General features: G+C 35.5%; 2 protein-coding genes across 5 annotated transcripts in view; both read left to right on the top strand.

Moving 5' to 3' along the window:
- LOC109833334 (protein trichome birefringence-like 25) lies at nucleotides 2,187–5,198 on the top strand. Of its 2 annotated transcripts, XM_020400973.1 has the most exons (4): nucleotides 2,187–2,616; nucleotides 2,751–2,942; nucleotides 3,337–3,614; nucleotides 3,851–5,198. In XM_020400973.1, the coding sequence occupies exons 2-4, from the start codon at nucleotides 2,777–2,779 to the stop codon at nucleotides 4,610–4,612; spliced, it is 1,206 nt and encodes a 401-aa protein (XP_020256562.1). In that variant the 5' UTR covers nucleotides 2,187–2,616; nucleotides 2,751–2,776; the 3' UTR covers nucleotides 4,613–5,198. The 2 variants fall into 2 exon arrangements, with proteins under 2 accessions (XP_020256562.1, XP_020256561.1); XM_020400972.1 differs by having other exon boundaries at nucleotides 2,188–2,942.
- The window catches only part of LOC109833332 (protein NEOXANTHIN-DEFICIENT 1), a 6,598-nt gene continuing 2,466 nt past the window's right edge, over nucleotides 10,307–14,438 (top strand). The window contains exons 1-10 of one of the 3 annotated variants that reach the window (XM_020400969.1): nucleotides 10,307–10,396; nucleotides 11,801–11,927; nucleotides 12,055–12,138; nucleotides 12,244–12,307; nucleotides 12,545–12,591; nucleotides 12,768–12,822; nucleotides 12,904–12,942; nucleotides 13,334–13,505; nucleotides 13,745–13,811; nucleotides 13,895–13,951. In XM_020400969.1, the coding sequence (XP_020256558.1) occupies nucleotides 11,845–11,927; nucleotides 12,055–12,138; nucleotides 12,244–12,307; nucleotides 12,545–12,591; nucleotides 12,768–12,822; nucleotides 12,904–12,942; nucleotides 13,334–13,505; nucleotides 13,745–13,811; nucleotides 13,895–13,951 (668 nt within the window). In that variant the 5' untranslated portion in view covers nucleotides 10,307–10,396; nucleotides 11,801–11,844. Of the gene's footprint in view, nucleotides 10,397–11,763; nucleotides 11,928–12,054; nucleotides 12,139–12,243; nucleotides 12,308–12,544; nucleotides 12,592–12,767; nucleotides 12,823–12,903; nucleotides 12,943–13,333; nucleotides 13,506–13,744; nucleotides 13,812–13,894; nucleotides 13,952–14,438 lie in introns of all 3 variants that reach the window. The other 2 variants (XM_020400971.1, XM_020400970.1) reach the window with 2 other exon arrangements.

Raw genomic sequence — 14,438 nt, 5'->3', positions numbered from 1 at the left:
ATATTGGTCTTTTGAGTTTGAATATTTCCAGGCTTGGAATTCGAATGTTCAGACAAATGGCAGTTTCATTCATGACAGTAAACGTCGCTATCTTTGGAAATTCATTTTCCCTGTGGTTTTGCTGGTGCATTTGGAGAGAGTGCAACAGCTTGATCTTCAATGATGTTAAGCCAGAATCACAAAAGACTGCGGCTAACATTGATCATTTTGTGATGTTGTGGGCAGAGAGCTTGACAGGAAAGAAAGGGGAAATTTTCAAAAGAATTGATCAGAAGCAGGGCATGGATGCTTTAATGCCGCACGAGGATGAAGGAGACAACTTCCAAGCTGCTGGTTGACAAGAAGTGTAGTTCTTTCTCAGTTTCATATTCGCTGTTGTTGGTTTTTGGTTTTCCAAACTATGTTCATGTACTTAAGAGCAAAATCTGGTCAAATACTTAATACTTTCTAGATCTTAGGTCTGTCGTGAAGGTTTTGGTTTTGCTTACTGTTGATAACTGAGTTTATGTCTCAGTTTGATACGGTCACTTGGCTCGGAATTGTACATTTTGTTTTATGCTTTATATAATATGAATAGGGGTCCTCACACTAATTTTAAAAGAATGTTCAGACAATTCTCTCCAAAACTTCACTTGCGACAATAACGTCATCATATATTACTGATAAATATCTTTGAAGTTACTCATGAAAACTCGGAATAAACTCCTTCCATTCAGATCTTCAGCCAAGAATAAGTGTCGTTTTTAGTTTAGTTCAATAAAACATAAAAGACATTACCTTCCAGAATGCACTTCCTTGGACAGAAAAAAGAGTATATTTTCATTACTGTTGCATGCATTTATCACTTTCATCTGCATGTTATTCTGAGAGATTGACAAAACACATGAGAGCTTGTGTACCTATTTGAGAAAAATCGTCCTGAAGGGAGGCATCTCTGCACTCTCAGTTGTAGGAAGGTAAGGAACACCCAGTAACAAACCAACCATAGTCGCAAGCCACAAAATTTGTTCCATTTCCTCCATAGAGCAGCAAATAATTCTCTTCCAACTTTACCTTTCTGACTGTTGAGAAAAAACCAACCTCTTAGGCACATTTCTACTCTAGAATAGGTGCAAAATGAGAAAGACCAGCCAATTTTATGGAAAGGAACAATCCATGAGCATACCAGTAGTTTAACTAAAGAATCATAAAAGAAGCTTTATAATACAACAACTGCATTTTCAATTTTGCTTGCCTCCCAAACTATACTCTGCAAAAGGACAAATTTTACATGGATAAGCAAAAAAGTTCAGTTACCTGCAAGCCCTTCATTCAAGAGATACGACTGACAGAAATTTTCCGCCTAGGGGCTTCAGCGATCACATATGTCAGCACATATGCAGAGACTAAGACCATGGAATCGAAGATATAAAAATTTCCAAGATTTCTGGAATAAATAATGCTTAATTATAAAACAGTAAAGGAAAGAAAATGTATAATCAACTAAAATATTTCTTGCAGATAAACTGGAAATAGGATCAAAATAGCAACTACATGCTGATGCAATAGATGCATCACGAGACGCATCTGGGGTTGCTTCCCTAATACCAACTAGTACAGATCAACAGGAAGAGAAGCTTTTTCTTACATGCCAAAGTCATCGAAGAATGAACTTAAAGTCTCACTCTGTAACAGAACAACATGATAAAACAAAAATCTTGTCTGGAGCCATTGCATCACATTGCCAAAAGCGCCCACTAGGTACAGAAACGAATTGTCCAGTATGAAAAATCTAATTTTCAGACATGTACCAGAAAACAGTAGCACATTTCAGAAACATGGTCAACGTTTATATGATTCACAATGAGCAGAATTAGTACGCATGAAATGAAGACTTCTCTTAACTAAAGCATTGATTGAGAAATTTTGTCATCATCATGAAATGGATGCATACATGATAGGTTTCCAGTAGGGTTGATATACAAACCCTTGATTTGGATAGGCATTTCACATACAAAAATTAAAATCATAAAATCATTGGAGAGAATGTTGTGTAAACAGACACACACGTCCTTCATTTATTAAAAAAAAGACCTTCCAAATTCATGTGTAGATCAAAATCTCCTTCTACCTCCCTATACGGCTCCTTACAAAAATTTAATTCAAATTGGGACTGCTTAATTTAAACACAACGAATGGTGGCACATATTCATATGCTCGTACACCTCCGCTAGTTGCTATCGTGGCATATTTCTTGACAAGCATTCCACATTACACGTCCACAAACTGTAGTAATTTTTTAATGGCAATTTCACGGTACAGACCGAATTTCTAAATTCATAAGCAAAACTTTGCTTGTGGATATACTTCTGCTATTATTATTCGTCTGATTAGTTTCGCAAAGAAGTAATCATTGATAAATAGATCAGCCTGTGGGGTGAGAGCATGGGATCCCATAAAATAAAAGAAAACCTCCTAGGCATATATGGGCTTAGATGCTTATAGTTCCACAGCAATAAGTGACTCATAATTGTACCAATGATAAGTTGGCAGTATGCAGTTGGAGGTACAATTAGCCTAATCTAGTTGAGCGTCAGTGTAGCATTATCCAGCCCTTCCCTCCTTTCATCTCTAAAGGTTGGATGCTGCTTAACTATTTTATTTGCACAGTCTCCCCATTCATGTTGGATTCTTTTATTAATCATTTGGCGTGTCCCTAGCTGTTTCTTTTAATATATGACTATCAATCAAATCTACTGCAAATTGTGAAGGCAACTTGCTTGTGACGGAAACAAATATGGCGAAGAAGGTGAAGCTGGAAAAGAAGAAATGTGCAGCATCACGAAATAAGAACAATAACATGCTGCCCAAGCTTACTATTGGCCTTCTAATGGGTGTTCTCTACCTCCTTACTGTCGCGAATGCTCAATTGCCATCCCTTGAGGATGGGATTCCTGAAAATGGTATGAGTTCCTATCTTTCATTTCTTTTTCCCCTAGAATTAATATGCAAATGAGAGTGATACACAGCAAAAGACTATATACTCCTAATTATAATTTGAGAATGCATTAATTCCATGAAATATTTAGAATAATTTAAAATGAAATTTTCCTGAAACATCCATCACTGAGAATCAGATAATGGCAAGATCATGATATCAAAAAGATACACAACCACTGTTCTATAGTAACAGATTGCATACATATACTGTCCTATTATCAAGAAAATTTTACTGCATCTTATCCATGTCTGTGAAAATGTGGAATACAATTTATAAACTGCTTACTTTAAAACTATAATTTCAATTTTGTTATTATGAGCTGTAAATTGATTGCAAATGTAAATGAATTAATGCAGAAAAATGTGATCTTTTCCGTGGGGAGTGGATCCCTACTACTTCAGCACCATCTTACACGAATACTAGCTGTAAATTCGTGTATGCTCGTTGGGATTGTATAAAGAACAGACGGCCTGACACAAGATACCTTTACTGGAGATGGAAACCACACAATTGCAACTTAAAGAAACCTGACCCAAAAAGGTTTCTGAATGGCATGCGTGATAAGTCGTTGGCTATGGTTGGTGATTCGCTTTTGAGAAACCAGATGCAGTCATTGCTTTGCCTTCTTTCTAAGGTGCCTTTCATAGATACTCTGTGAACATATCTATTTCATTTCAGAAGAAGATAGGAGTGAAACTTTTTATTTATCCAACTCTTTAATTTTTTTTAAAAATTTTCAGCTTAACTTGACTCACAAATTTAACAAAACATTTGCTATATATGCATGATTTTCGATGAAATTTACTTCAAAAAATTTCGGCTGCATTGATGTTTAATGGATACTAAAAGTTAACATGCATATGAAACCAGGCAGAAGAATCTGTTGATACCTATTATAGTGGAGCATATAAATCCATGAGGTGGCATTTTCGCTCCTATAATTTCACACTTACAGAATACTGGGCTCCATTTCTGCTGCAAGCTGAATCTCTATCAAAAAGGAAGTCCAAAATTTATTTAGATACACTTGAAAGCACATGGACCACAGAATATCACAGGCATGACTACATAATACTTTCAGCCGGCCCATGGTTCAGCACACCAACGATCATGATGGAAAATAATACTATAGTAGGCTGTCATTCTTGCAAAAGCGAGTTTAAGGAACTTGGGTCCTTCTACCCTTATCGAAGGGCCTTGCAAATGGCTTTTAACTTCATCACAACAACTGATCATAAGCCTCTAGTAGTTTACAGGACATGGTCACCTGAGCACTTTGAATATGGGGAGTGGTACAGCGGAGGGCTTTGCAATAGAACTGTACCTTACAAAGAAGGTGAATATAATGATACACGTACAGGCCATGGGAATTATGCCATTGATATCGAGGAGTTTAATAAAGCAGCTGCTGCTGGATCCAAGAAAGGGATTCATATGAAACTTCTTGATGTTTACCATCTTTCACTACTAAGAGCAGATGGACATCCAGGTCCATATGTGAAGTACCCGTTAGAGAAGAATGCCAATGATTGTCTACACTGGTGCTTGCCTGGGGCTATTGACACTTGGAATGAATTAATGATGGAAATGATGCTTAATGAAGTGGATAAAAGTTTAAAGGATAATTTTTAATGTATTTATTCTCTTCATATATCTAGTTATCCTACACACAGCGATGAGTTCCATAGACTCATCAATGCTTATGTTCGTTGCAATAGTCGAGTTAAGTAACTCTTTTGACATTATCAGTTCTCCATTTGAATTTATGCATCTATGTAATGTAAGTGTGCAATTGTTAGTGATGAGTCTACCATATAATAAATCCAAAACTGTACAGAAAGCAACTGAACATCGTTTGTCAAGCATAATGTCAAACACATGAAGGGTAGGCTGTGGTTATGATGAAGACAGCAATTCATCACTGAGGCATTTTCGCAGAAAATGTGTAGGTACTGGTTATGATGCAATGTACATGTGAAAATTAGATAACATCAGTCTTTCATAAATGAGAAACTACTCGTACTATACTCGATAAGCATGGCCCTCTACATTGGAAACCACTACCGAAATCCAACCTAGTACAACAAATCAAGACCATCTTCCAAATGCTGAACGTAAAATGAACTTTACAAAAATTCCATGACAATGTAATTATCAAGAAATACAAACATAAACACAATCATAAAAAAAGTACCCAAACTTTGGGTCACAATTAAAAACCAATTAATCTCCATTTACTTGATCAAACTAACAACCAAACAAACATATAGAGTGCAGCTTGTGATTATAATAGATGGAAGCAAATTATCATGCAGGCATTTCACCAAACACGAAAGCATGCTAAAGATGAAGGCAAATTTTATGTGAAAGATCAAACAACAAACGGAATTAATTGATAAATAAGAGATTAGGTCTATAATCAGAATATGTAATCCAAAGTTCAATTGAGGATAATTTATACCGTTAGCTATAGTAACGCTTGTCGCATGTGTAGGGGTGCAAAATGGCCCGGATATATCCGGACCGACCGCAACCGTATCCGTTCAGAAAGCATATATGGTAGGGAAAAATTAAAACCGATCGAATATAGTTTCGGATTAGATTTTTTATCCGGATACGGTTTCGGATACAGTTATCGCATCGAAATTGCAGATATGGTCCGGATATCCGGATATTTGAAATGGGCTAAGTATAATGTTTGTATTGGGTCGGGTTTATAACTATAGACATGTTATCCGCAACCCGATCCAAATTCAACTCAAAAGAACTCCCATATCTTCAAAACCCTAACGCCTCGTTTGGTATGAAGGAATAGACTCGAATGAGAATGGAATGGAAGGAATAAATCGAATGAAATGTATGTGGAAATGGAATGGTCATTCTCATTCTCTTGTTTGGGTGCGTTTGTAGAATGAAGCTAGAATAAAAATCTCACTCTCATTCCCATGTTTGTCATTCTCTTGTTTGGGTGCGTTTGTAGAATGAAGCTAGAATAAAAATCTCACTCTCATTCCCATGTTTGGTATCACTAGTTCACAAGTGAGAATGAAATCGAAGCTAGAATAAAAATCTCACTCTCATTCCCATGTTTGGTATCACTAGTTCACAAGTGAGAATGAAATCTTATTTTCTAATAATGCTCTTACAACAACATAGATTTTTAATAAGATAAAAATAAACATTAATGATAATAACTAAACAATTTTATTTATGCATAGGTTATATTAATCTAGCTATGTGTTATACTAATGCACATGTTATCTCTCAAGTACATGTTCTGTTTATATTTTTTTAAACAATACTCACTATTTCTTAGTCTTAAAAATTAAAGAAAAATAAATAAAAGAGTATCGCATCTTTCATAGGTTCAAAAATAATATAAAGAATGATATCCACACTCCATAGTTCTAGATATATAAATTAACTCATTTGATAAAGTATCAAAATCACTCATATCATAATAAAAAATCCATAAAACAATACCAGCTAAAATAATAAGTTTCGAAATAGCAAAATGATATACGTAGTCAATGGGATGAGATTTTTAGATTTATTTTTATTATCATTGGGGGTATAATTAAAAATTACGTAACTAATTTGATTCTCACTTAAATTCCGATTCAATTCACTTGGAATGCTCATTCCCAAAAAAAGTAGGAATGGTCATTCCCTGGGAATAGTCATTCCAACTTCTAAAAAATAGGTATGTTTGGTATCAGGGAATGGGAAGTGAGAATGACCATTCCATTCCACCACATTCCTGCGTACCAAACGAGACGTAAGTCTTCTTTCCAAATCCCGCTCCGGCTCCGGGTCTCGCTTCGCCTCCGGGTCCCGCTCTGCCTCCGCCTCTGCGTCCTGCTCCGCCTCCGCCTCCGCGCCGCCTCTTGCAGTGTCTGGAGTTGTAAAATACATATATTTGATAAAAATACATATATTAAAAATACGACGGTCATCGACGACGTCCGACCTCCTCTTCTCCTCCTCAATTTGGTATATTACTAAGGTGAATTCAAAACCCTAAGCCCTGATTTTTTTTGATAAAAACCCTAATTTCTAGCATTTGTTGACTGAATTGATGAATCTTGGATATTTGTGCATATTTTTTTTTGAAAGATTAGAGGCTAGTTCCGTTAGCTTCACTGGTTTGTTATTAAATCAACCAAATGAGGGATAATGGAAGATGTCATGGTGTAGATTGCAAAATGTATTTCATGCCCTCGTCGTTGCTCTGGGTGGCTGGTGATAATCTTTAATTTCAGATGTTTTATGTTGTTGTGCGCGTCGCGGAAGCGTGACAACCAAACGGGCGTGCTTCGAGAACCAAATCAAACAAACGTCGAGATAAAGGCCAAACAAATCAAAACAACGGCACAAATCCAAACACAATAGTTTTACGTGGTTCGGCAAGTTGCCTACGTCCACGGGACAAGAAGGGGATGAGGTTTTCACTAATAGAGAAAGAGTACAAACTGAGATTACAAATCACTCAAAGGAACAAACTAATCTCACCAACAAGCTCTTAATCTCTCCAAATAAAACCCTAAACAAATAGCTCAGACCAACAAGCTCTTAATCTCTCCAAATAAAACCCTAAACAAATAGCTCAGAAAATACCTCTTTTCTGTGCTTCAAATATCCCCAATTTTTCTTCTCCTCTAATTTTCTCTTCCAATTGTTCCATATATATAGAAATCCTAAAATCATAAACATACTAGGAATTCTAAACCAAAACCAAATCAAATTAGGAATCCTAATAACCTATTACCAAAATAGATTAGGAATCCTAATAACCTCATGTTACCAAAATAGAATAGGAATCCTAATAACCTTATGTTATCAAAATAGATTAGAAATTCCCTATCCAACATTATGCTGCATTCTTATTTTAGTCAAGGGATGCTATTAGAAGTTTGTTCTGCTTATGCTAAAACCTGATGGCTACTGAATTCTTCTAAGCTTTACTAATTTATATTGACTACAGAATTTTACCAATAACTAGGCTTGGAGTTCTATTTACGGGCAATGGATACAAATTAGCTAAATTACCATCACGAGTGCACAAACAAGTAAGGGAGGGAAATGGTTTTGTTCGAGAGCATCTTTATGCGTAACATATAGGGGTGCATTCGGTTCGGATACGGTTCGGATATGACACTTACCATAACCATAACAACTTTCTGAAAACGGCTCCTAATTTTTTCTCAAATATTTGATTAGTAACGGTATCATATGTGTATCCAACTCTCTAATATCTGAATCATATATATTTCCGTTTAATGCAGATATGGTAATGCTTTTTTCTTACCGATGAATATTCGAACCGTATCCGTAACCATTTTCAGAAAGTGGTTATGGTTATGGTAAGTGTCATATCTGAACCGTATCCAAACCGAATGCACCGCTACACATGTGGGATCTCGAATTGCAAGAGTAAAAGAAGTGCGGCCCATTATCGTTGTTCTTGTTTGGATCGGGGATTACCGTTTGGATCGATTTTACTCCGTTATAAATTTTTACTTTAAGATTTAGTACTTCAAATCATTGAAATTGCTACTAGGTCCTTCAAATCCAATAAATCATACCAAATTCGTTCCTCTAAATTTCTACCGTTTGATTTAGTCTATATCCTTAAGTTAAAAATTATAAGGGGTGTTTATACATAACCCTCATTGACTTTGTTATTTCACATAGCCCCACACACACAAAAAGAAAAAAGAAGAAGAAGAAACTTTAGGGTGACTCACAACATCCCACTAAACTTTGGCCTTTTCTCACCAAAACTCCCTACCTATAATTTGCAAATAAGTAAAATTTCTTTGAAAGAAAAAGTATTAAATTTTGTCTTTTATCATTTCTAGGCAATGTAGCCCCTCCCCTAAATTTGAGAGATTTTTTGTTCACAAATATTCTAATTATTTGCAAATTACACGTAACAAGTTGGGTGAGAAATGTTAAGGTTCAAGAGAATTTGATGAGAAGTTTAGAGGCGTTATATGTGATAAACAAACTTTAGGGGTTATGTGAAAGCCCCTCAAAGTTCGGAGGGTTTTGTGAACAAATTACCCCTACCTATTCCAATTAAACCTATTCACGCATTTTAACCATTTTAAAATCCAAACGTTGAAACACCTTTCTTCTCTAATAACAATGGTTAGCTTCACATATTTAAGCTCTTCTTTGTGAGTTAAATGGCAAATAACCATATTAATCATATACTATTAATTACTAATCCAAGCATGATTATTACATTGAACATGAAAGACTAATTTGGAACAACTTATAAGATTTGAGAAACCTAAAGACTAATTTCCAAATACTAAGGAGGATTTAGTTTAGGAATTCTGTGGTATAAATGCCCCCAATCACCACGTCAAACTCCGGCATTGGTCCCTAATTAAGAATTAAGAAGTCAATAAAAATCTGAGGTTTTTATATTTAGACCTAAAGGTTTATCATGATTTATGTTTAAATCCACTTTATTTTCTTTGTATGTTTAGACCCAATCAACTTTATGTATTTATCTTTAAACCCACAATTTCAATTACACTTCATACTTATGTGGTCCTTCCTAAAGTTTTCAAAAAAATTCAAATTTACCCCTTTTTTCTCATTTAATTCTCTCTCACCTCCTTTGCTTTCTTATTTCCTTCTTCAACTCTCATAAACCCATTGAATACTCCTCAACTCCCTTAATTCCTAATATTTAAATACTAAATTTTGGTAACAATTTATCTGGTTTTTTTTTTTGTATTTTAAGGTATAATTCACCAAATATTTGGACTCCTAATTTTGTAGCATAAATTCACATAAGCATTTGAGATTATAATAAAGTTAAGTTGTCATTTTTTTAAACATAAATTTTCACATGATTATTTATAATTCCTCATAATTGTTTACTACAATTAATAAGAATTAATAATAATAAAAATCGAAATTTTTTTGTTTTAATTTTATATGCTAGGGAGAGAGAGAGTTCTAAGAAGATGTGAGGTTATTTTGGGGCTTTTACCTCTTCAAAGTATAAATTTAATAAACTTTAACTATGAATTATATTATTTGGGTTTAAAGTCAAAAAGTTCAAAGTATAAATTTAATAAACTTTAACTATGAATTATATTATTTGTGTTTAAAGTCAAAAAGAGAGGGCTGATTGGGCCTAAAAATATAAAGAAAAGTAATTCTGTTTAAACATAAGTCATGATAAAGATATTAGGTCTGAAGAGGAAAACCCTTAAAATTTTATCTGCTGGATCTTGTTCTTGGGCTTTGCCCAATTAGTCATCGTGAACTGAGGCCCAGTGAATTACGCCTACACGTGCTGAAATCCAAATGGATAGGCCTCGAACTTCTTCCTCCTCTCTGTCGCATCGCGGTTTGGCTCCTTTGGTTCTCACTCTCTTACTGTTCTCAAAGGTATGCACTTTCTCAGCACTCTCGATCCAATTTAGGGTTTCCTCTTGTATTAACTGATACGATTCTTGGATTGTATGCAATGTTGTCGTTTTTTCTGTTGAAATTTAAGTGGTTTAATCTCAGTCAGTCAATTTGAAATCCCAAGTTGCAATCACTGATGGTTTTCTTTGGAGCACTCATGTTTTTCCCTGATAATAACTAACTTCTCACTCAAAACCCTAAACCCTAAACCCTAAATCATAAGAAGCTTCGATTACTATGATCAGGCCAAGGCAGGTGCACTCTTTTGGCATTGATGACCCTTACTGTTAATTCCTGTTGGGATCCTCCCCAAATCTCATAAATGAGGAGTGCAGTGTGTTGACTAGGAAGATTGAAAGGCTAGTTAACCTCGAAGAATATAAATAGTAGAAGTCTGAAGGGCTAATGCATAGGAAGGTGAAATGATGCGTTAATGATCTGCTTCTTGAACTTCTCACTGAAAGCTATGAAGAGGGAGGTGTTAATGTTTGAGAAGGTCATCCTCCAAGTGAGAGGGATGCTCCTCTTAAAACTCTTGACTAGTCGATGTTCTTGTGTTCTTTGAGTGATGTAATGTGATGGTATTCCTCTTGGAGTTCTTGAATGATTGGTGTTCTCGGGGTCCTTGAGAGATGTGAGATGTGAGAGGGTTTTTAAGTTTGTTCATGCGAAACTTGTATAGCTTGTATTGATTCTAGTGGTTTATGAAGATAGTGGATTTTCTTGATGAGGACCTGTGGATGTGGGCATGTTTGACCTAACCACGTCAATAACTCTTTGTGTTGTGTTGTTGGTTGTCCTCCTTACTATGTGCGTTGCTTGCGTGCTCCTTAATCCCCAACATTTCCCTCTTTTAGCAGGTACACAATCTAGGGTTTTATTTGGATAAGAATAAGGTCGTATACTTGCTGAAAATTCACTCATTTGTTGGAGAAAATGTGCCTTTTTTAGTAGCATGTTTAAGGTGGAACACATTGATACGTTTTAATTTCCGAGCAAAGAAGGATTCTCACAAAATTCCTCTTAAAGTCACTAACCATTAGATTAAAGCTTTAAAGTCGTGGTGAGGGGTGAGAGTAATAATTTATATTCTAACACACCCCTGTAGGTTTAAGGCCCTTCCATGGGCTAATATGGATTCAGGCAACAGTATCATTTTTTAAAATATGCATAGAAATTCGGGCTAGCAAGATTTGAATCCGGCTTGCTCGGATACCATATTAAATGACCAACCATTGTACCAAAACTCCGAAGTTATGGTGAGGGTTGAGAGTAACAATTTTACATTCTAACATTATCCATGTTTGATATTAAGTATCTCCGTCATTTTTCATGTTTTCTTGCAGTATGCAAAAGTTATCTTAATGTTATTTGGTTTGCTAGCTTGTGCGATGGTTTGCAATTTGTAGCCACCAAGAAACTGAGAAATGGATAGGACATCAATGGAAGTTGCAGAAAAACATCCTTTATCTGGCTATGCTCTTGGGCCACCGTGGTTATTCAAAGGCAGGCAAGCCTTCTGTCAATTCTTGTTTAAGTTTTCCAGATTCCTTTTTTAATGTCTTATGCATTAACTATGTCTGGATAAATTCGTTATTCATCTTTCTGGAGGAATATTGACTGTGTATTTGTCTCAGTGCATTGTACCAACTCCATCTCGTGAAAGCAGAAACTGCTCGTACTTTCATCCCGAAGGAGTTCAAACTGGTTGAAGCCTTTGGGTATGCCTTAGTGGTATTCAACTTCAAATTACGAATTTATCATTTTTTAAAGGAATTTACTGGTGAGATATTCGGTTATTTTAAGCTGAAAGCTGTATCGTCTAGGTATACTCTTGGAGGCTTCTTCCTTGCTCATTATGATGATAGCCCAGCGGCAATGTTTGATGAGGTTCGACATGCTAACTTTCTTAAAGAAGTGCATTTGTCATGTACCTTTATGTATAAATAAACTTCCATATAACTTCTTGAATTGGCAATTTTCTTCTGCATTTGGCTATCTCCCTTTTATTTATGTACTGTGAGAAAATGTTCGCCTGTACTTCATAATAATGGAATATGTGAATATTTCCTCGATCACTTTAAATTACTTTCCCTGATTATGTTTCTTTTATATGTTAACTATCAGCTTGTGGTAATAGCTGGTATCGTCTGGAATCCCCCAACTTCGTGCGCGTGAGTTTCTATTTCTGTTTTCTGGATTTTGCTTTAGCATACAGAGACATGGTGTTGAAAAAAATGAAAGAACTAAATCATCTCTGTGTTTTGTACTTAATGTAGGTTTCTAGTTAACAAACTAATGTGTTTTCTCTTTGCTATGTGATCTGGTGTGCTGATTTCCTCATTCTTAGGTGGGCTGCGAGAGTAATTGTAAACAGTCATGAAGCATGCAGGCATGGAAAAAAGGTGCAGAATGGCATTCTTTCATGAGAATAGAGAAAGAATTTCAGCTGATTTTTTCTGCTTGACCACAGCTAAATTTTGCAGGAAGTAGGGCTCCCTAGTCATGTAGGCATTTTCTGTGAGGTAAGAACTATAGCCTAAAGACTTTTTGTAGTCCAATAAGTACTATCCTTAATTTTCTAGAGAGTGTTTGAAGTGTTCCCATTGTTGCTTGTTCATGTGACCGCTAGAAGATTGCATTTTTATGTATTTTAATGCTAAAAGGAATTTTGTCTTTAATAACAATTAGCCATTCTTTTTGTGTATGTTTTGTCCACTAAAGTGTCTCTTTGAGTTTTAGTTTAACTTAATAGAAAGCACATGAAAGTTTATGTTGCTTCATCTTTTTGTTTGGAACTGTTCATGTTTACATGTACAAGGAAACCTACAATTTTTTGCTGGTTCATGTTGAAATACAAATCGATAAGATGAATTCTTATTCTAGTTTTATGTCATCCTCTCTTTTGTGAAGCAGAGATCTGTTGAAACAAGAGAAGAACCATTAAATAATAAGTTAAATCGGTTCCTTAATATGATTGGCATCAATTCCAACTGCTGTGTTCCAAAGGAGTGCACGAAGATCGAAGTATTCGAGAGAAGGGATTCTGCTGTAATGTCACTGTGTAGCATTAGCCTTCCATATGTTGGTGAGTGCACAGTAATTATCGAAGACCTTTTACTGTAGAATTGTAGAATCAAAGGCTTTCATTTATTCCTTGCATGGCATTATTTACAAGTCCTAAGGTATATTCTTTACCATTACACCATGTATGTGGAGAAATCAAATAGAGATTTAAGTCATAGCAAAGTGACAAGGGATAGCTTCCAATTTTTGTTTCACTTGTGTCTTATCTTATTTTTCTGGCCATGAGCTTGGTGATGACAGTGCCAAAATCAGAAACAAATAAGAAATGGATGGGCCCAAAGATTAGAATGTTGCTCCCTAGCTTTAGGTGAGGAACTAATCCAGTTATCACATATTAGATATAAGTTGACATGTGGTGAATTATTTCTTAACTCTTGTGTGAACTTCCAGTGGACGAACACAACACAATCCTCACCTTCTCAAGTACTGCTGCCAGATTGACTGCAGGTCTGAGATACCTCTATTTCATTATTTACATTGATCTTGTGCTAATATGCTTTATCTCCATGTTGAATGAAGCTTCAATTCTTTTATTACTTCCAATGCAAAACTTCCCAGAGGTATCTTCAGATCATCAGAAGTTTTGAACTATAGAGGGTACCCATCTATCGGGAATGATACATATCTTCCATTCTTCCTTTGTGTGTTGCTCATGAAGCTTCGTCATAATTATGCATACCTAAACCAGTTTTAGTCTAAATTTGTTCGTTAGATTTGAACTCCCATCTTCCCTGGTCATGGTGCTGTATTTTTTATTTTTATTTTTACTATTATTGCATGAGTCTGCAACTTGGATTTCTTCATATATTCAGAAGATACCAAGCTCATTAAAGTGAGCGAATATCATAAATTGGAAGTCTCCAGACTCTTTGTAACCTTTAACTGGAAACCCCAAATAAAAATTCCTTCTAGCTTTTCTGATCATGTCAAAAGA

Source organism: Asparagus officinalis, chromosome 3, assembly GCF_001876935.1.
Source record: "Asparagus officinalis chromosome 3, Aspof.V1, whole genome shotgun sequence".
In the NCBI taxonomy this organism is placed as follows: domain Eukaryota; kingdom Viridiplantae; phylum Streptophyta; class Magnoliopsida; order Asparagales; family Asparagaceae; genus Asparagus; species Asparagus officinalis.
The sequence above is the reverse complement of the archived record's forward strand: the minus strand, read 5'-3'. Positions and strand labels throughout refer to the sequence as shown.

Coding starts and splice junctions, on each gene's coding strand:
- LOC109833334 (XM_020400973.1), top strand. CDS start 2,777: ATGGCGAAGAAGGTGAAGCTGGAAAAGAAGAAATGTGCAGCATCACGA. Junction 2,943..3,336: donor GGATGGGATTCCTGAAAATG/GTATGAGTTCCT, acceptor GAATTAATGCAG/AAAAATGTGATCTTTTCCGT. Junction 3,615..3,850: donor TGCTTTGCCTTCTTTCTAAG/GTGCCTTTCATA, acceptor ATATGAAACCAG/GCAGAAGAATCTGTTGATAC.